Source organism: Meles meles, chromosome 19, assembly GCF_922984935.1.
Source record: "Meles meles chromosome 19, mMelMel3.1 paternal haplotype, whole genome shotgun sequence".
Taxonomy (NCBI): Eukaryota; Metazoa; Chordata; class Mammalia; order Carnivora; family Mustelidae; genus Meles; species Meles meles.
This window is the reverse complement of record NC_060084.1, coordinates 26,858,220-26,880,768: the sequence shown is the minus strand read 5'-3', so window position 1 is coordinate 26,880,768 and position 22,549 is coordinate 26,858,220. Positions and strand designations below refer to the sequence as shown.

The 22,549-nt window shown below is 43.3% G+C and overlaps 1 protein-coding gene across 3 annotated transcripts in view; it reads left to right on the top strand.

Moving 5' to 3' along the window:
- Nucleotides 1-17,219, top strand: part of RSPRY1 (ring finger and SPRY domain containing 1) — a 46,780-nt gene extending 29,561 nt beyond the window's left edge. For all 3 annotated transcript variants that reach the window (XM_045989091.1, XM_045989089.1, XM_045989090.1), the window contains exons 11-15: nucleotides 3,342-3,453; nucleotides 6,707-6,809; nucleotides 7,145-7,297; nucleotides 12,107-12,211; nucleotides 15,667-17,219. In XM_045989091.1, the coding sequence (XP_045845047.1) occupies nucleotides 3,342-3,453; nucleotides 6,707-6,809; nucleotides 7,145-7,297; nucleotides 12,107-12,211; nucleotides 15,667-15,763 (570 nt within the window). In that variant the 3' untranslated portion in view covers nucleotides 15,764-17,219. The remainder of the gene's footprint in view (nucleotides 1-3,341; nucleotides 3,454-6,706; nucleotides 6,810-7,144; nucleotides 7,298-12,106; nucleotides 12,212-15,666) is intronic.
- The last annotated feature ends 5,330 nt before the right edge of the window (nucleotides 17,220-22,549 follow it).

Here is a 22,549-nt window from a genome sequence, read left to right as displayed (position 1 = left end):
AGAAGCTTAAGGATAGCCCTTGTTCAGGTCACCTGAAAGAATATTTTGTCTTACTGTGTTGTGTATTTTTATGGAGGTTTCAGTGAAGCAAATCTTTAAGGTGCATTTTGAGTTATCTAAAATATCTTTTGCCTTTTCATAAGCATCTACATGTGACAGGTCTTTCACATACTGTCTCTAATCTTCTCAAGAATTTGGGAAAGTGGGGCGCCTGGGTGGCTCAGTGGGTTAAAGCCTCTGCCTTTGGCTCAGGTCATGATCTTAGGGTCCTGGGATCGAGCCCCACATGGGGCTCTCTGCTCAGCAGGGAGCCTGCTTCTTCCTCCTCTCTCTCTCTGCCTGCCTCTCTGCCTACTTGTGATCTCTCTCTGTCAAATAAATAAATAAAATCTTAAAAAAAAAATTGGGGAAAGTATTATTTTCCCATTTAAAGATGAGAGTAAGGTTCTGACAAATTAATTTACAGACTTGCCCATTGTCACCAAGCCTCCAAGTGCTGGAGAAGAATCCAAACCCTGGTCAAAATAACCCATGCTCCTTCCCCTGTTGTAGCCCCTTACCTTGGGGAAAATTACTCTGCTGTCTTAAACAGAAAAGGGGAATAACTTGGAAGCCTATTAGGAACTCCCAGAGTCTTGAGGGGTTTAGAAGCAAACGGGCACCAAGGCAACATCCAAGAGTCAAGAGACAAGAAATACAATAGCCAGTGTTTTAGGGGCCAGGATGCCAACACCTATCCCACAAGTCCCTCACCATCACTCCATGTGGGGTCACTCAGACCACCCTGGGTGTCTGCTGGAAGGGTCCAATTGGCCAAGCCTATGTCCTAACCCTCCACCTCCAGAGCAGGAAGCAGGACACTATCTTCATTACGCTCCCTAAAACCAGAGGGGGTTAGAATGCTGGACAGTAGAAAAAGGGATGGCGTTTACCACATGAGAACGGATTCAGAATATTTCCTAAGTGACAAGTTATGGATAAAACTTTCTTTGTTTTGGGCACCTGGGTGGCTCAGTTGGTTTAGGTGACTGCCTTCAGCTCAGGTCATGATCCCGAAGTCCTGGGATCGAGGCCTGCATCGGGCTCCCGGCTCTGTGGGGAGTCCACTTCTCCCTCTGACCTTCTCCCCTCTCATGCTCTCTCTCTCTCACTCTCTTTTTCTCAAATAAATAAATAAAATCTTAAAAAAATTTTTTTTTAAACTTTCTTTGTTTTTAGTAATGTTTTCATTACTAAAATATACATGACCATAAACAAGTAGATCAAAATGATCACTCCAAGTGCTTAAGCTAGCTACCCTGTTGTCTCATTTACCTGTCTCAATCAATGAAAACCATAGTCCTGCTAGGAATGTTTTCAGGTTGACAGAGGGTACATCTAGATTGCTCTCTGAAATGTCAGCTCAAAGGGCTTTTTAAAGTGCATCTCTGCTTGGCAGAAGGACCTACATCTTAGCCTGTAGAGTTGATCTGTGGTTGAAATTATTAGAGTTCCATGTTTGTCCCACAATGTTGCTGTACTGTGAAATTCATCCCGGGATGGAAGACATTGCGTGGTAAAGTCTGCTCTTAACCAACTCTAGTTGCTAGGAATCTTCTAGGAATTTCTTTCCATTGTTCCATCGAGGACTTTGTAGGACATTAGAAAGTGAAGGTAGAGGGACGCCTGGGTGGCTCAGTTGGTTAAGTGGCTGCGTTCGGCTCAGGTCATGATCCCAACGTCCTGGGATCGAGTCCCACATTGGGCTCCTTGCTCGGCGGGGAGCCTGCTTCTCCCTCTGCCTCTGCCTGCCACTCTGTCTGCTTGTGCTCACTCTCTCTCTCTCTCTCTGACAAATAAATAAAAAAAAAATCTTAAAAAAAAAAAGTGAAGGTAGAAAAGAACTGCTTGCCTTTGCCTATGCCCAACATCCATAAAATAAAAAATGAGTTTTTTACAATAGGCTTTGAAGGGAGGCGATAGCAAGGTGTTATTTCTAGTAGATTGATGAATTTCTTCTCTGCCTGAAGACAAGTAGATACAAGTTTATTTAACTCCTGAATAGTCTGAGTAGTGCATTCAGAACAGCTAGTTCAGAAGCCTCACTTTGGAGAACACTCATAGAATTCATTATATTGTAGTCTTAAGTAGTCAAGGAATGTGTTTGAGTGTTTTCTCCAGTTGATCTCCTCACTGGGGCACCTGGCTGGCTCAGTTGATAGAGCATGCGATTCTTAATCTCAGGGTCAGGGTCATAAGTTCAAGCCCCACATTGAGCACAGACCCTACTTTAAAAAAAAAAAAAAAAAAAAAAAGGTGGATTCAATCTCCACTGCATTGTTTATCCCCATAAAACAAGCAGACCATCATCAAAACCTGAGATCTTACTTGGATTTGGCCCATATTTTCAAACCTTTTTTCCACTAAGAATCTTTCACTATTGACCTTTAAAGATAACAGCTATTTGATCTATATGGTTCCTCTGTTTTTTCACAAGCACTTAAAATAGGCGCTGCTGGTGGCTTAGTCAGTTAAGCATATGCCTTCAACTCAGGTCATGATACCAGGGTCCTGGGATCAAGCCCCACGTCAGGCTCCCTGCTCAGTGGGGAGGCTGCTTCTCCCTCTCCCTCTGCCTCTCCCCTGGCTTGTACTTTCTCTCACTCATTCTCTCTCAAATAAATTAATAAAATCTTTTTAAAAAAAAAAGCACTTAAAATAATTTCTTAAGATCCCACCCATGTTTTAACGGTAAAATAACTGAAATAGTTAAAAGGCAATAAGTAATAAAAGAAGCTGCCAAGGACCTAAATGATGCTCCAATTGAGCCCACCTCAGAATAGCTATTAGTTGATTGTCCACTATAACCTTTCTCTTGTCTCCAGTTTTGAAATTTCTGAACATGTAGTTGTTATGCAGTCTACTACATGCAAGAAAGACGTTTGCCCAACTGCAATGAAGTAGAAAGCACCAGTCTTGGAATCAGAAGATTCCAGCATCCAGACTTGACTTTCTGAGTAATGATTTGCCACTGGGCCACATGGTTGACCTCTTGGACCTTTGAACCCTCTATTTCTTCTTAAAATGTAGTATCATGCCACCAGCCTCAAAGTGGTTAGTGAGGATTCAGTGAACTAACATATGTGAAACTCAGGAGCTATTTGTTGGTGAAGTCATTATCTAGTCACAGAGAACCAGGCCTTGAGGTCAGAATTTTGGTATCTTCTAAGAACCGTAAGTTCCCTTCATCCAGAAAGCTTCAGATTCCAGCCACCAGGTTGATGGTTACAAAAGACACACCATCTTTTCCCAGAAAACAGCAGGCAGAGCTTGCTAATCTTCTGGGCCCTATCTCCCTCCAGGAAGGCTACGGCATTGGGGACGACGAATACTCCTGTGCTTACGATGGCTGCCGACAGCTGATTTGGTACAATGCCAGAAGTAAGCCTCACCTACACCCGTGCTGGAAAGAAGGTATTCATTCCTCTCTGTCATGAATTTATCAACCAGGTGAAGACATCTGATTATGATGAGGCACCTGTGATGTTAGGCCTTAAAATATTTTAGTAGACAAAGATGTGATGTGTAAAGGGATATAAGCCTTTGTATTCCCTGTCATGGATGTGAGCATTATTCTTCCTGATAAGTTCACTTCTGGTGGGGCCCTTCCTTTAGCAAAATCATTTCAGGCCTCCCTGCTAGACAGGGAGTCTGCTTCTCCCTCTTCCCCCTGCCCCCCCCACCCCCGCTTGTGTGCTCTCTCTCTCTCACGCACTCCCTCAAATAAATAAATATAATCTTAAAAAAAAAAAAAGATAAATATGAATTCTAGTTTTCTCAAACTCACAACACCAGGATCAGGGGTAGCACATTCCATGGACTGAGCCAGCCAGGTGCCCCCTGGGAACATGCTTTGAATCAGCATCCAGGGAGATACTGAAGACGCTGACATTGTAATGCCAGTAAAATGAGGATTTTTCAGGGCGAGATAGGAGCAGGCACTCTTTAGTGGCCACATTCTGGTCCCCTCTAGAGCAGCTTTTAAGGACCACTTGAGCACTTTCAGCCTCAAACATAGCTGCCCAGCTTCCGTTCTCCAGACATCAGGCTTGGAATGCTGAAGGGGGCATGTGCTGTCAGGACTCTCATCCTGGCTCTAGGATTTTGGCAGGAGTATATCTTATCAATTTACCTTATGATCTCTTTTGCCCCAGTCAGTGTTCATTCCGTCCAAGACCTTAGACCCATGAAAACATTTATTAAGGAAAGATTCAAGCAGCAAAGTTAGAGCCATGCAGTTTGTTAAAGGGTTTAGATTATTGAGTCTTTTTACCCCCAACTAAATACAGTGAACCCCCCCCCCCCCCCCGCTATGGCACCATTGCCCTGGAGGATGATATTCTTGAGGGGCCTTCTGGTGGCCCTACTTTGTTTGAGGATGTAGAGCCATGTAGTAGGGGATGGAGCCTCTGGAAAGATTTTACTCCCAGCTTTGAACAATAGAGGGGAGAGAACCGAGCTCCTCCTCCAAGCATCTCTTGGTTTCCTGCCCTGATTAGCATTATAGATGTCAACTGAATTTTCAGACATGCTAAAAGAACAGGAATCTGGCCACTGCTGTGAGGGGATGACTCCATTTAATTAACTCAGTTAACAGTGTGGGAAAAGAGAAAACTGGAAAAGCCAATATAAGCCCTCATTTTAACAGCTGGCAGTTTCTTAAGGTAACATAAAACCTCTCCCTTTAGCAGACCATAAGATAGAGGCACTGTCGGCAAAAATTGCCTCATTTGTGTTTTTAATAATTTTCAAAAGGATTACTGAAATATGTTTAGCATAAAACTTTGGGAAATGGGGGAGAAAAGCAAAATGAAAATCCCTTGTAATCTTTTTTAAACATTTAAAATTTGGGGTCTGTATTTTTTTATTTTTTATTTATTTATTTATTTTTTTTTATTTGACAGAGAGATCACAAGTAGACAGAGAGGCAGGCAGAGAGAAAGGCGGGGGTGGGGGGAGCAGGCTCCCTGCTGAGCAGAGAGCCCGACGCGGGGCTCGATCCCAGGACCCTGAGATCATGACCTGAGCCGAAGGCAGCGGCTTAACCCACTGAGCCACCCAGGTGCCCCGGGGTCTGTATTTTTTGCTGCTGTTACATGCCTTGAACAGCTTTCCAGGTTACTAAATAACATTTTTTTTTAAGATTTTTAAAAATTTATTTATTTGACAGACAAATCACAAGTAGGCAGAGAGGCAGAGAGAGGGGGAGGCAGGCTCCCTGCCGAGCAGAGAGCCCGATGCGGGGCTCGATCCCAGGACCCTGGGATCATGACCTGAGCCAAAGGCAGAGGCTTTAACCCACTGAGCCACCCAGGCACCCCTAAATAACATTTTTTAAAGATTTTATTCATGGGGCTCCTGAGTGGCTCAGTGGTTAAAGCCTCTGCCTTCGGCTCGGGTCATGGTCCCGGGGTCCTGGGATTGAGCCCCATGTCGGGCTCTCTGCTCGGCGGGGAGCCTGCTTCCCTTCCTCTCTCTCTGCCTGCCTCTCTGTCTACTTGTGATCTCTCTCTGTCAAATAAATAAATAAAATCTTAAAAAAAAATAAAAAAAAAAAGATTTTATTCATTTATTTGAGAGAGAGAAAAGAGCATAAGTAGGGGAAGTGGTAGAGAGAGAATGAGAAGGAGGCTCTCTGCTGAGCAGGGAGCCTGATGCGGGGCTCCATCCCAGGACCCTGAGATCATGGCCAGAGCCGAAGGCAGATACTTAACTGACTGAGCTACCCAGGCACCCCAAAATAACATTATATTTAATGACTTTTTCAATAGCCCATTATATCATTGAACTAAACCAGCCAGTGCCCCGAGAGGTTGGAGGGTTACATTTTTTATTTTTATTTTTTTTAAACTATGATGAAATCATATAGTAAGTCATTCTGGTTTCCTAGGATAAACCCCTGGAAGGGAAACTCTTCTGCCTGGGGGATACAGGACTTCATGGCTTTTGCCATCTATTGGCAAATTCTCCTCCACCAGCTTTGAGTATCCATACTCCTTATCATCACTGTATAATTTCATGTGCTTACCTTTGACAGTTGAAAAAGCAAAAACTGGGGCACCTGGGTGGCTTAGTCATTAAGCATCTTTGGCTCAGGTCATGATCCCAGGGTCCTGGGATCAAGCCCCCACATCAGGCTCCTTGCTCAGTGGGAGAACATGCTTCTCACTCTCCCACTCCCCTAGCTTGTGTTCCCTCTCTCTCTGTCAAATAAATAAATAAAATCTTAAAAAAAAAAAAAAAAAAACTCTTAAGAAAAAGAAAAAAACTTTGAGTGAAGATGAATGGTTTTTCATGTATGTATGTATGTGTGTGACCTGCTTTTGGACAGTTGTTACCTCTAGGAGTTAAAACTCACTAGAGAGGCAAGGAAGCACAATATTTTGACCTTGCCATATTTCACTGATCCCAAAATGCACATTTTCCCACATTTTAACATCCTCGAAATTGGGATGCAGCTTACAATTAATTAATTAGCAGCATTTTCTTCTTCATGGTACATTGAAATATTAGATCAGCTGCAGAAAAGGCAAGGAGGATGAATGTGTTAATACGTAGCTACAGAGGCAGATTTAATACAGTGACATAATTAACTCTTGAGACACTGAGCAGAACCCTGGCCATGGTGCACACCCTTACCCTAACAATGTTCCACTTTATCCACTAGGAGACACAGTGGGATTTCTGTTAGACTTGAATGAAAAGCAAATGATCTTCTTTTTAAACGGCAACCAGCTGCCTCCTGAGAAGCAAGTCTTTTCATCTACTGTGTAAGTAGCTTTCCTCAGTCAAAAATTTGGTAGATTCATGGAATTCACTTTGCTCCAGAAGAAGACTTTGTCCATTTATGTGGTCAGTTGTGATGAGAAATCATTTTATTTTGAGTCATTGGGGGCCCATTTGATCATACCTACATCTGTCTTGAAGTTTGATATAGGAAGGTAAGGGCAGGATATTGTCAGGGTCACAGTGCTGTCTAGGTTAGTAAACAGAATCTGTCACCCTTCTTTTCTGCTAGGGTACAACATCTCAAAGCCACTTTGTGTATGAGCTTTATTCTGTTCTCATGAATTCTCTTGACCTCTGTCCTTGTTTTTATTTGTAGGTCTGGATTTTTTGCTGCAGCTAGTTTCATGTCATATCAACAGTGTGAGTTCAATTTTGGAGCAAAACCATTCAAATATCCACCATCTATGAAATTTAGCACTTTTAATGACTACGCCTTCCTCACAGCTGAAGAGAAAATCATTTTGCCAAGGTAAGGAATCTGCTTAGGCTGTCTGCAGACTTTCACGTGCCTCTCATGGGAAGCTGAAACAGCAGTTCCTTGAGAGACTTTTTTCAGCTTTTTATAAATAATTTTGAAAACTTGAGTAAAATGGATGACCTCCTAGGAAATAAAAATTACTCAAAGAAATCTCGGAAGAAATACAAACAAACCAGTTATTATTATAAAATTAATTGAAACAAAGTAAGGAGTATGTCCCCAAAAATACCAGATCCAGCTGGTTTCACAGGAGATTTCCACCAAATTTTTAAGTAACAGATAAATTACTATTTAAAATGTTACAGAACCCTCAGGGCACCTGCATGGCCCAGTTGGTTAAGCGGCTGCCTTTGCCTCAAGTCATGATCCAAGGTCTTGGGATTGAGCCCGTGTCGGGCTCCCTGCTCAGTGGGGAGTAATGCTTCTCCCTCTCATTCTCCTTCTGTGGTAGGTCTCTCTCTAGTAAATGAATTTTTTAGAAAATGTTACACAATCACTTGCTCCTGACAATCCCAGGCGAGCAGTTCCTCCTACCCCCCTGCTTTAATGAATTCACCTTTTTGCACTAGAAAAAAGACAAAAGTTACAGAACCCAAGAAGAAAGAGCACTTCCAAATAATTTTTATGAGCTAAATAACATTGGTATAAAAACCAGACAATATAACACACGCACATACACGAAAAGCCCCTCCAACTAACTTTACCTGAATGTCAGTGAAAAATCCTAAATATCAGAAAATCAAGTACATCTTTTAATGCGCTTTTAACTTTGGGATTTAATGAAACATATTTCTTTTTGGGTTTAGCCACATGGCAAAGATGCCGACACTGTTTTGTAGTCCTTAGGACAGTGAATTTTACCCGTCGTGGGTAAAATTTCACAGCCCTTCTTTGCCAGAAACTGTGATTGGCATTAATTATCTTCTTGGATGAATACCTGCTTTTCTCCCTTATGAGATGACATGATCTTTTCCTTAAGCTGGGAAAGACTCCAGCAGTTTGCTGGCAATGACCTCAACTTGAAGCTTGTTTCACAATATGAGCCAAAGGTTATCATTTTTTAACAGAGCCACTTTCTGGGCCTGTGTGAGGAAGAGGGTTCCTGCTACTAATGCCACATCATGTTATATCAGTGACAGATTGCTTCAGCACTCACAGAGATCACAAAGGCCATGTATAGCCAGGGTTGGGCGGTCATGCCCCTGAAGGTATCTGTAACATACTTTTGTAATCCTCACTCCCGTTTTGTCTGAAAAAGCAGATCTGTAAACAGCCCTTCTGGGCTGTGCTTCACCTTGGACTCAGTGTCTCAAGGCTGAAAAGCGGCTCAGCAGTTTCCAGATGAACCAGAAAATGTCACATGGTGACCCAGCAGCACTGCCTGTGACAGTGGAACCTCTATAATATTGAAGGAACAGAAGGGCCACTTACATACCAGCTCAGGGACCGGGAGGGTCATTCCTGGAACTCCCCTTCAACTTGTGTTGGTCCTGACAGAGATTCTGAACTTTAAACTCTTCTTGGTGATAGTCTGAACACCTCACTTACCTGTCATACCTCGTTCATTTTTTTGCTTAGCCTGTCTGCTTGGATGTAGCCCAGCAATCGGCCTGCCTTGTGATGTATACCCTGAGAGGGAAGGGCAGGCCCCAGGAGTTCCGCTGGAGGCCGGCCTCAGTTCACACTGCTCCAGCATTTAGGGAACTGCCCCTGTAGAATTAAACTTTGCAAAGGTCAGATGGCAATAGGCGTTACCCGTTAAAACGTCTCCTAATTTTATGGGCAGCTTCTCCGTAGTCTCGTAGTTCCCTGTCAGCCTGGCCCCAGGTGCAGCTTGCCCTGAGCAAGAGGCAAGTTGCAGTCGAGGGCGAGCTTATGTTGCCCTGCTCTGACAGTGACACCAACATGGGAGTCACGGGAGGCTGAATGAGGGGTCTCCTCTAGGCCGAAGAAGCCTCTTGCTGCTACCTTGCGCCCCTTTAACGGTCCAGTTGCCCCACATTATGTGTTGTGACATTAGGTGTGGATGTGCCTGAGACCATTTTCTGTGCCATTAATTTCAGCCTGTGCTCCAGAAGCTTCTCTTCAGCTTGTATTCATTTACTCATTGGAATATATTCCTTTCTGGTTTCCTGGCAGATCAAGGCCCTGTGACTATCTGGAATCTTGTAAATTGTTCTATATTGTATATACTCTCTTTCTCTCATTCTTTTCCTTCATTTATTCTTTTTTCCCTGTTCTTAATCTTTTTGTTATGTGAAACTTCAAATACCCACTAAAGAAAACAAGAAGAGCACAGTGAAGCACCATATCCCCACTTTTCAGCAACAGTAGTCATCCACTCAAGCCAGGGTGTAGGAGACCTGCAAGCTTCCTTCATCTGTTAACGCCATTGTCATTCCAGGTTCCCTGGCTGGAATCCCAGAGTGTTATTGACACCTTACTTTCTGCTATTCCTACGTCCTGTCCCTCAGCACACCCTGGGAGCTGTGTCTTCAGAATACATCCCAAATCCAACTGCTGCTTATCACCTTCACTGCTGCCACCATAGTCCAAGCTGCCATCATTTCCCACCTGGGTTATTTTTGCCCTGCCCTTTAGCTGGTTTCCTGTTCCTGCCTGGGCCCCCTTCAATCTATTCAACACAGCCTCCAGGAGTATTTTGTTACAGCTTAGATCAGATCATGCCCTTCCCTGCTCAAGAAGACTCTAGTGACTTCTCAGGTCACTTAAGATGAAAGCTTAAATCCTTACAGCGACCTAGTCGACCTTACAGTGACCTAGGAGGCTGTACGCAATTTGTCCTATCCTCTCCCTTATTATTTCTCTGATTTTATCTCATACCCTCTCCCATTTGTTCATGCTCCTTATTCAGCCACCCTGGCCTCCTTGCTGTTCCTGAAACATACCAGATCTATTATAGCCTCAGGGCCTTTGGCACTTGCTCTTCTTGCTTCTAGAATGGGCCAGTGTGTGTTGTCCAACACCAGCAAGCAATTAGCTCGATTCCGACACCGTCTACCTGGAGATAGTGTCACATCCCACCGGTTAAGTGGTCAGTCCTACAAGGCTGCCCTCTGCCCTCACTTCGAATGCCATTTGTCAGTTCAGATTTTACAGTGCTTCTGACTATGTCTAAATTGGAGGTTCCCATGATCCCCTCATTAGGTTTGATTAATTTGCTAGAGTGGCTCACAGAACTTAGGAAAATAGTTTACTTACTAGTTTACAATAAAAGAATATAATAAAGAACAGATGGAAGCCATGCAGAGGCAAGGCATGTGGGAAGGGGCAAGGAGCCTCCATGTTCTTTGAATGAACCATTCTCCGGAAAGCTCCACATGTTCACCAACCCTGAAGATTTTCAGACCCTCCCTTTTTGTTTTTTTTATGCTGGCTTCATTATGAAGATGAGATTGTTGAGAACATTGGTCATTAGTGATAGAACTCAATCTCCAGCCCCTCTGCCCTCCTGGGAGGTGGGGGGAGGAGTGAAATTAGGAGTGAACCAACCCACTAATTACAAGGTTGGTTCCCTTGACAACCAGCCCAAAACCTAGGTTAACTAGGGGCTTTTTAAAGGTGGCTGATTAACATAACAAAAGAACTGTGTTGCTCCTGTCTCGGGAAATTTCCAGGGTTTTAGGACCTCTGGCAGGAACTCAGATGAAGACCAAATATATATTTATTATAAATCACAATATCACAAACGGTGTGTCTCCAGATATCCACAGGTCTCATTCCCTCACACCCTTCTTATCTTAAATGTCGCCTTCCGTGGCTGCCGTATTTAAAATGGTATCTCCCTGCTCCTCCTGTACGAACTACCTTATCCTTCTCCCTGCTTTTTGTTCATACTGCTCATCAGCACTTAAAATTCTATATATTTTACCCTTTCACCTAGTTTCTTTCTAGTCTCCCTTCACTGGAGTGTAAGTTCTCTGAAGGCAGGGATATGTTCTCAGTCCTCTCTTCATTGCTGCATCTCCAGGCTTTGGCCCAAGGTGAACAGAGTGAATGTTTCATGTTTCTCTCGCCCAGGCATCAGGGTTGTACCTTCAGCAAAGCAGTTCTATCTGCTTTTCCACTTCAAATGAAGTCAAAGTGTGATGCAAGGATTCTAACCTTCTAGTCAGAAGAGTCTGCGCTAGACTAGCAATAAACACCTGGAAATTGTTTTGTTTTCAAAGATTTTATTTATTTGTCAGAGAGAGAGTGTGAGAGCACAAGCAGGGGGATGGCAGGCAGAAGGACAAGCAGATTCCCTGCTGATGCGGGATCCCAGGAGCCTGAGATCACGACATGAGCCAAAGGCAGATGCTTACCCGTTTAACCGACAGAGCCACCCAGGCATCCCAACACTTTGAAACTGTATAAGAACTTGTGTATGTGCATTTTCTTGGGAAAGTGTCCACTTCTTTTCTTCAAACTCTCAGAGCTGTAGGACTTAAAAGTGAAAATCTGCTAGTAAAATAAAACTGTACTAGCCTGAGAATCAAAAGATTTGAATTTGAGTCCTGAATCTTTTTCCCGTGTGTGTGACCTTATGCAAATCATTTCCATGAACTATGCCTTTGTCTGTAAAATGGGAATGACCCTGCCTCTGTCGTTCTGTACTGTAGAAAATCACTGTAAGGTTCAAATGAGATGCGTGTATGAGAAACTTACTGGACAAAGCTTAAGGAATACATAATATACTTCACATGAACAGAGTATTTTCAAAGCATTTAATATGCATCACTGCTAATAGGTCCATGTATTTGTTGACCAGATAAGTTTCAAACTACATTTTCTACTCAGGCACAGGCGCCTTGCTCTGTTGAAGCAAGTCAGTATCCGGGAAAACTGTTGCTCCCTGTGTTGTGATGAAGTAGCAGACACACAACTGAAGCCATGTGGACACAGGTGAGAGGGTTTGGTCATTTCTTTTGTGTATTACATTAGGCAAAATTTCATCCTGTTCTAGAAATGCTTTTATAGTTGTTGGGGAAGAAGGAATTTAGCTCTGTCCAGGGTTCCTCCAGTTGGAGTCAGAATTAAATTTATATGATACAGATTAACAGGAGAAAATCTCTGTACGTATGGGGCATCCACACAGACACAAAACTCCAGAGACAATCAAAATGAGGTATATATGACTCCATAAACTAAGGAAAGGGTAGGTGTCTGGGGGTAAAAAGGGGAGGAAAGCCATTAGCAGGAAGGTGAGAAAGGTTGCCCAGTTATTCAGATAAGTTTCTTAGTGTGCTAATAACTCTTCCTGGTAACAGGTCCTCTATTTAAATTCTTTTTAGGCAGTTGCAGGGAGGTCAGAGTCTCTCTCGGACCTTGATTGTTTTCAGCTCAAAGTAATTGGCATGTCTTTGTGGCCCATCCAGGGGCTGCCTGCCCTTGGACCCTACACAGTGTTTCTGGTTCCTTTGCTGTTCATTAAAGTTGATTATATACAAAGTGGGCTGAATCAGCAATTATTTTGCCAGGTAGTGAATGGCTATCTTCTATAAAGTACCTGAAGCTGCTTGATGAGAGGCCTCTGTTTTTATTTTGTTTACTCAGTACTGTTTTGTTTTTTTTTTTAAAGATTTTATTTATTTGACAGATAGAGATCACAAGTAGGGAGAGAGGCAGGCAGAGAGAGAGAGGAGGAAGCAGGCTCCCTGCCAAGCAGAGAGCCCGATGCGGGGCTCAATCCCAGGACCCTGGGATCATGACCTGAGCTGAAGGCAGAGGCTTTAACCCACTGAGCCACCCAGGCGCCCCCTCAGTACTGTTTTTTAATACAGTTTTCACCTCACAAAATGTAAATGCTTTAATACTATTTATGACCCTTTTGGGAAATCCCTTTTAGTTTTATTTTTATAGCCTCCTTATTTACGTACAGTTTACTCTCCTGACCGTTAAGAAGGCAGTGCCTCCCTCCCATCTAACCAAGTTTCAGTTATATGAGAGGAACCAGAGAGCAACCTGGATCCTACAGAAGAGTGTCCAAACACCAGCAAGAGCAACAAGTACAGTGGCCCCCAAGAAGGTCTCCCGGCTGAAGTTGGAAATGGGAAGAGGAGCCAGGCGGTGTGCTGGCCCTGACTTGGCCCATTGGGCTGACTGGATGAGCAGTACCCAGGCTGATGTTCCGGACCAACTCCCTATAACTCCTTATATCCCTTATCTGCCCTGCTCTCCCCGGCAACATTTTACATTTGATAGAGCTTTAGCCACCGGGTCTCCTGGGGGTCCAGAGCCTGCAGGGATGGACCCCAGTTTGTCACCTCAAGATATGACTCAGCCTGGGCCTTTCACTCTGCCCTGCTGATTTTTGCAATGCACGGTTAGCTAATTGGCTGTTAAGGGAAGTGCAGGCAGTGTATCACATGTCACCCTTCGCTGTACCAGTTTCTCTTCTAAAAGAAGGGCACAGTGACTCCTACTGTAGCTGTTCCTTGGCAGCAACTCTGTAGCCCAGAATTCTCAGTTAAGCACCTTTGAAGGTTTCAGTCATTAGAGCCTCACAGGCAGATGCAAAGTTTAAAGAATGGCTATCTCAGCACCCTTTTTGATCTTTGTTTCTGGGAGGTTGTTAAGGTCCCAAAGAGCAGTATCTGGTCTTACTCATCTTTGAGCTCTCTGGCCCTTCTCACTGGTTTTGCACACAATAAATGCTCAGGAATGGGGGCCGAAATCTAAAAACTTCGAACCAGGTATCTTAAGTATGAGCAGTCTCCATAACAGATAATTGGAAGAGGAAATTTAAAGAGTTGTAAGAAAATCTAGCTCAACTTTGAGCAGCAACAACAGTTCTAAAGTGGGGAAGGAGGCAAAAGGAAATCTGGATAAACTGAATGACTTGAGCTGACCCTGGGAAGAGATGGACAATCTAAGTATTCCTGTTACCATAGAAAAAATTGAGATGATTATCAAAGCTACATTTGCACTTGCGCTGTTGCCTCTCCCTGTCCGCCCCCCCCCCCCCCCGCCATCCCTAGCAAAAACACTAAGACCAGATGGTTTCAGATGAATTCTTTCAGACTTTCAGGGAATAGATAGATTCTATATAAACTACTCCAGACCAGGGCCACCTGGCTGGCTCAGTTGGTGGAGCATGCAACTTTTTTTTTTTTTTTTTTTTTTCAGATTTTTTAATTTATTTATTTGACAGACAGAGATCACAAGTAGGCAGAGAGGCAGGCAGAGAGAGAGAGAGAGAGAGAGGAGGAAACAAGCTCCCCACTGAGCAGAGAGCCCGATGTGGGGCTTGATCCCAGGACCCTGGGATCATGACCCGAGCTGAAGACAGAGGCTTTAACCCACTGAGCCACCCAGGCGCCACGAGCATGCAACTTTTGATCTTGGGGTTGTTGTGTAGAGATTACTTAAATGAGTAAATAAAAACTTTAGGGGGGAAAAAGGCTAAGAATACATACTAAGAGATATGTGGTGCCTACAAGAAGAAAACTTGTAAGCTACTAAAGAATGCAATACAAGACTTGAATAAATGGGTCTGTTCTTAGAAGACCTCTCAATGCTATAAAGGTGACAATTTTCCCTAAACCAACTTAATTGTTTTTTTTCCCTTAGAAATAGAAATGCTAATTTAAAAGTTTATGTGATATAAGGCAAGAAAATTCTGAAAGAGTGATGGAGGGACCCACCCTACCTACCACATCTTAAAACACATTAAAATAAAGGCTTATAGTTTACTCCCAATATATGAAAAGAACGACAGAACTGTGGAACAGAAATAGAAACCCAGAAATGGAACTCACTACATACAAATGAAAATTTAACATGTAGGGGCGCCTGGGTGGCTCAGTGGGTTAAAGCCTCTGCCTTCGGCTCAGGTCGTGATCTCAGGGTCCTGGGATCGAGCCCCACATCGGGCTCTTTGCTCTGTGGGGAGCCTGCTTCCTCTTCCTCTCTCTGCCTGCCTCTCTGCCTAGTTGTGATTTCTGTCAAATAAATAAAATATTAAAAAAAAAAAGAAAGAAAATTTAACATGTAAAGGCCTTGTGTCAGTTCTGAAGTGCAAAATGGACTGTTTAATATTGGGATAAATGGCTAGCTGTCTAGGAAAATGTGTTGTGTCTCTACCCATATGTACACATCTGTAAGTTTTTGCTGTGTATATACAAACTTTCTGGAAGAATGTACTTGAATTTTTTACTTATTCCTCAGAAGAGGAAGATGGGGGATCAGAAATGGGAGAGAGACTCATTGTTGGTTTGTATATTTAGTTCCTTTTTTAACCACATGTAAGGATTACCCTTTCACTAACGAACTTGTTAATATTTCAGATTGAGCAGGCACATCATTGGTTTGCCTTTTGGAAGCACTAACCTAATCAGTGCTTGTGTCTTTCTCCTCAGTGATCTGTGTATGGATTGTGCCTTGCAACTGGAGACCTGCCCATTGTGTCGTAAGGAAATAGTGTCTAGAGTCAGACAGATTTCTCATATTTCATGACACACGTGAAGAGGCATCATGGACTTATTTCTACTCAATTCCAGCCAATGTTGAAGAGAAAAACAAAAAAAAAATCTCTAATCAGTTGTGCGCACATTGAAACTTATAGCCATGGCCAGATTTTATGCTAAAAATGGTAGTTTGTCAAAGACAAAATTCTCTTAGAATCTAACCCAACTTGCCAACCCTGAGGAATTCCTGTTAAGGCCAAGGAGAGCTGAGTGCTAACAGCTAGGCCTGTGGTCCTTCCATCAAAAACCATAGGAGACCATGCCCTCCTGAGTGCTGAAACCACACCGGAATTCTCCATGTTGGGTGCATTTGATTGTTTAACAGGATGTTTTGTCTCATTCTAAAGTTTTTATTTGGGGCAGAAGTCATTATGGAGAAGTAAATGACAGCATTTCTGGGTTAAGCATAACTCCCGGTTGGTCAGAGAGACAGTGGTATGTTAAGCGTGGATATTGCACTGCAAGACTTGAATCTATAAACTAGACCCACACAGGTCAATGCTACAAGCAACACGGAGGGCCTGAAAGAAGGTGCACAGACTGTGGAAAAACACCCCAATTTTTGATATTTCTGTGATTCCAAAGAACATTGTAGTTTTTTTTTAACTGCAGAAAACTGGTGGTATTTTCACATTCATGGTGTTTCTATCCTGTTTCAGTACCCGCATTTTCTGAGGAAAAAAAATGTTTTAACAATACAGGAGGAATTCTTAAATTAATTGCAATGTTAGACTGGAGCAAATTTGGTATTTAGGGTATTTGTAAGGTACCATCAAATCAGGTTTTTTGGTTTTTGTTAAAAATTTTTTTTTAATCAGTATTGTTTTTGGAAGTAATATACTTTGAAACTCTTGAACTAACAGTCTCAAAAACTCTTAGAGGACAGTCTGAGAGCGTGTATTTCTATTGTTTTAAATAAATACATGTTTTTGAATAGTAAATTCAATCATGGATTGCTGACTATGTCTTCATCAAAAGTGTTAATCCCTCTCAGGGTCTCTGGTGAAGACCTTCAAGAGTTTGGTTTTTTCTCCCAGAAAATTGGAAGGTAGAATTGTAAATTCATAGAACTTATTTTATAATGGTGTACCTCAGCAGCTGCCTTTCAATTTATGCCAAGTCCTTACTGAGTTTATACTTGAATAGTAAATATGTCTTCTGAGTTTTACAGTGTCTTAAACTCAATGCACATTTTTTTTTTTTTTTTGGTTCCTTTCCCACCCTTTCTTGTTTGTAATTCATTAAACTGTCCTATTATAGAGCTGATTTCCTTCCTGGCTGTACTTGTTGGGGTGCTGGATTTTTTTCCATGTCTTTAGTCTTCCGTAAATTCAAATATATATATAAATATATATATATATATATATATGTTCCCTTCTTTAGCCTGTGGTGAATACAGTAATTTGCATTGAAGAAATAAAACATTTGTTGCCTTTTTTGACTAAGATTTCACAACTTTCATTGGTGCCTACTGCTAAGGTTCCAAGACCTCATCCTCTCAGTTTTAAGGGCTCCTTTTCCGGGTAGGAGAGAGTCAAGTAAAAAGAATTAAGAAGCAAAGGTAATCATTTACTCATCCTGCAGATCTTTACTGAGCACCTAATATGTTCTCGGCACTGTGCCTATGTGGTATACAAAACAGATCTGTTCATGGAGCTTATGTCTGATAGTGGGGAGAAGACAATATATTTGTTTAATAGTGCCTTAAATGAAAAGATTAGGGTACTATGAGAGAGAATGGGGGCACTTAATTTAGATGGGTGGAAAGGGGCAGAAGAAACCTCACTGAGCAAGTTAACTATCAGTAAAAACTCCAAGGAAAAAGTAGGACATGGCCAGGGAGAGACTCTGAGGACAAGCTTCAAGGACTATATAGCTGTGGGAACACAACATTCTAGGTGAAGGCCTAACAAGAAGGAAAGCTCAGTGAGCTTCAGGATCTGATGGGAGGCCCCCATAGCTAGTAAGGTAGGAACTGAGATGGTACAACAGTGTGCTCCCCTGTTGGAGAAGTCAGGGGTCCACTCATGAAGCCATGCTAAAGATTTTGTATTTTATCCTAAGTGCAGTAGAAAACAAAAAGAGTTTAAGTATGGAAGTGCTTTGATAAATAACTTTAAAAGATAGCTCTGGCATCTATATGGAGAATGGAAAAGGTGGCGGGGGGCAGCAGGGTATGCAGGACAGAGGACAAGCAAAACATGGAAATTTGAAGTCCAGCAGGGAGACTTTGAACTGAAGTGAAGTGAAGGTGGTCTATAAGTTCAGTGGAGAAAAGCAGAATTAATAGGTAATCTGTCACAAATCAAAGGAATATGGGAGCCTGTTAGCTCTCTAGAAATCTACCCTTGAATTTTGTTCATAAGTTGTAATCTTGGAACTGCTTCAAAGGGAAAAACCACATAAAAGAGAAAAAAACTAGGGAATAACAATGTGGAAGAGAATAAACAGGTCAATATTCTGCATTGCATGTACGCATTTTAAGCAAAATTGAAAGCTAGGCTTTTACTGATGATACATAGAAAAACAAAAAACAAAAAAAAATTAAGTTACAGCATTTCTCCAATGATTTATTGGAGAAATGCTCCCAGAGTTCTAGTTAAAAAAAAAAAAAAGTTTTTAATGACTTACTATCTTTTTGGAATGATATTAGTAAAGCAATGTACAGTTATGGTGCCATTTGCACGCCAGGAAACAAGGATTCAATCACAGAAATAAAAATTCCATCTGTAGAAAATAACTTTTGCATGAATTTCCAACATCCTGAGTATGTATCTAGGAAACAAACTGTCCAACGAAGTTCAGCTCTTTCCAAGATTGCCCATTTTTATTCACTTAAAACAATTGTTTTTAAGATTTTATTTGAGTCAGAGCATGAGCTGGGTGGGAGGTAGGAGCAGAGAGAGAGGGACAAGCAGACTCAGCACTGAGTGTGGAGCCCATCGGGGGCTCCATCTCACGATTCCGAGATGGCGACTTGAGCCAAAGTCAAGAGTTGGACGCCTAACCAACTGTGCCACCCAGGAGCCCCCATTAAACAATTTTTAATATAGGAACACCTGGGTGGCTTTGTAGGTTGAGTGTCTGCCTCTTGGTTTTGGCTCAGGTCATGCTCTCATTGGTTGTGGGATCAAGCCCCCAACCTGTACCCTCACTCAGTGGGGATTCTCCCCCTTTGCCCCTCCCCCCTTCAAATCTTAAAAAAAAAAATTTAATGCTTACCCACGATCAAAGGATTTAAAAGTGATTATTAATGAAAAACATATATTCAAGTAAGTGTTAAATTTTTTCTTTAAAGGCCACCATTCTATTTTTAGCAGAAAAACATCATGTTCTGATTTCTAGGAGTATCGTATGAGAACTCAGGAATTGGAGCAATATATAAGCATGACTGGTTAAACATGCCCTTGGGAGTAAGCCTGGACCCAGTCCCAGCTCCATGATGCCACTTACCTTACCACCCATATGCAAGTACTTCTGCATTTCTCAATCTTCAAGTATTTCAAAAAAAGACAATGTGGGGCGCCTGGGTGGCTCAGCCTCCCAGCCTCCCAGCCTGGGTTAAAGCCTCTGCCTTCGGCTCAGGTCATGATCCCAGGGTCCTGGGATCGAGCCCCACATCGGGCGCTCTGCTCCGCATGGAGCCTGCTTCCTCCTCTCTCTCTGCCTGCCTCTCTGCCTAGTTGTGATTTCTCTCTGTCAAATAAATAAAATATTAAAATAATAATAATAATAAAGACAATGTATAAGTGTTTAGCACAGTAACTGGCACATGCCTGAGTAAATGGATCCTATTATTATCTTTATGCCCATTTGTTTTTTTTTTTTAATATTTTATTTATTTGACAGAGAGAAATCACAACTAGGCAGAGAGGCAGGCAGAGAGAGAGGAGGAAGCAGGCTCCATGCGGAGCAGAGAGCCCAATGAGGGGCTCGATCCCAGGACGCTGGGATCATGACCTGAGCCGAAGGCAGAGGCCTTAACCCACTGAGCTACCCAGGCGCCCCCATGCCCATTTGTTCTTAATGGCGGACATGGTGGGGGAGCCCCGGTGGCTCAGTTGGTTAAGCGTCTGACTTCAGCTGAGTTCATGATCTTAGGGTCCTGGGATCCAGCCCCATGCTGGGCTCCCCACTCAGCGGGGAGTTTCCTTATCCCTCTCCCTCTCCCCCTACTTGTGCTCTCTCTCAAAAAAATCTTCAAAAAAAAGCCAGACATGGTGAAGTGGATTACAAATAGCCACAAGTTGTTTGACATCCCTCCCATCGATAAATGACATTTATGTCCCCTCCCCTAAAACCTGGATAGGCTCTGTGTTTGTTTGACCAATAGAATTCTGTGGAAGTGAGACTGTGCCGGTTTCCAGGACCTAAATGGCAACTTCTTGAAATATTTGCTCTTAGGCCCAGTCACCATGGTATGAGAAAACCCAAGCATCCCTGGGAAGATGTACAGAGAAAGAGAATGAGGAACCCCCTCCCTACCAGCCACCAGTCCTCTAATAAACATTCACAGCTGAGCTCCCAGCCAAGAGCCAACAATAATTTGCCAGTCATGTGAATGAGCGTTTTGGAAGAAGCTCCTCTATCTAGCCCCATTCCAGCTGCCCCAACTGATGCCAAGTGGAACAGAGACTCGCTGTCACTACCAAGTCCTGCCCAAACTGCAGATTAGTAAGCACATTAATTGTTGTTTTAAGACACTAAATTTTGGGGTGTAACAGCAACAGAAAACCAGAACAGATGAAATCATCAAGTTTCCTACTCCACTCTGATCCCATACATGATTTAGAAAAAGGGTGGGCAAGTTCATTTAGTCCAGAAGAAATGAGTGGTTTATAGAGAAAAACAGGTCATGAGGAAATGCTGAGTTTGCTCTGAGCTGCAAAACTGCTTAACTTAAATATAACTCAGTCTAGTTAATCAGCAAACCTTTATAGACACCTGTCCTCTACCTGGAGCTAAGTAGAGTATCTCAGAACTGATCTCATTCACCCTGGATGCAACTGTGTCTTGGTAACCAGGTTTAGTTCCAGAGCCCAATGTTGTTGTTGTTATTATTATTATTATTATTAATTTACTTGTTTGAGAGAGACATTAAGGATACGTGAGCAGGGGAGGGGCAGAGGGGGAAGAGGGACAAGCAGATGCCCCGCTGAGGGAGGAGCCCCATGGCTGAGGGAGGAGCCCCATGGCGGGTTGAGGTGGGGGGGGGGGGGACGCAGAGGTGAGGGGAGGCTCTCCATCCCTTGACCATGACTGGGAGATCACCACCTGAGTGGAAAACAGAGGATCACCCAGCCAACTCAGTGAGCCTCCCGTAGGCACCCCTCACTTTTATCTATTTTATATATATTCAGAATATCAACCCATTCAGGATGGCCATCTCACCCTCAGATCAAACCTAAACCTAATGCAACCAGACACATAACGCCTAGTGGTCCAATCAAGAAAAAACAGCTCTAGGGAATCCTTCTGCAAAATTTGGCAGTTTGGGAGAGGAGTTTTCCTGGAAGTTATCCGATTTCTGATCACGTTGGTTCAGTGATTGTCAACTTTCATCTCGCCTAATTAGCCAAGAAACTAATAAATGCCAAATAGTATTTATGATGTGTGTGTGACTATTATCTTTATGATGTAAACTACAAGACGTCTACTTCTTGTGGTGGCTTTCCTTCCACAAAAGGGAGTAACTGGGGCACCTGGGTGGCTTAGTCGTTAAGCGGCTTCCTTTGGCTCTGCTCATGATCCCAAGGTTATGGGATGGAGCCCCGCATCACGCTCTCAGTGGAGAGCCTGCTTCTCCCTCTGCCTGCTGCTCCCCCAGCTTGTGCTCTGTCAAAGGAATACAATCTTTCAAAAAATTAAAAAAATATATTTTAGAGAGAGAACACGTGGGTTTGGCAGAGGGAGATGGGAGAGAATCTCAAAGCGGACTCCACTGTGAGTGCGGAGTCCCACGCAGCGCTGGATTTCAGGATCCTGAGATCATGACCTGAGCGGAAGAGTCCCACCCTCAAGGGCTGAGCCACCCAAGCGGCCCCTATTTAATCTTTTTTTTCTTACAGATTTTATTTATTTGAGAGATCACAAGCAGGCAGAGAGGCACGCAGAGATAGGAGGAAGCAGGCTCCCTGCCGAGCAGAGCGCCCAATGCGGGACTCGATCGGAGGACCCTGGGATCATGACCTGAGCCGAAGGCAGAGGCTTTAATCCACTGAGCCACCCAGGCGCCCCGGCGCCCATTTAATCTTTTTTTTTTTTTTTTTTTTTTTTTTTTTTTTTTTTTTTTTGTCAGAGAGAGATCACAAGTAGGCAGAAAGGCAGGCAGAGAGAGAGGGGGGGAAGCAGGCTCCTTGCTGAGCAGAGAGCCCGATATGGGACTTGATCCCAAGACCCTGAGATCATGACCTGGGCCGAAGGCAGCGGCTTAACCCACTGAGCCACCCAGGCGCCCCGCCCATTTAATCTTAAATCCTATAATTTACTCCCGAATTGCAAGTGAAGAAATTGAGGCTCTTCGCTTCCATTCCTTCTTCCGTAAGATGGGGGCAACGTGAGATTTAACCGCCACAACGCCAGAGAACACTCCAATAACCCCAAGCATCCCATTGAGTCCCATAGGGTTCCCCTAACGCCTCTCTATCCCTACCCCTCACTTCCTTTCCCCAACTTTGCCCCGCCCACGGCGTCAATAAGCGCGGGCCTGGGATTGGCTCTCGGGAAGCGCGAGGCGGCGGAAGGGGTTTTGGTGGCCATGGTGACGGGAGGGGGG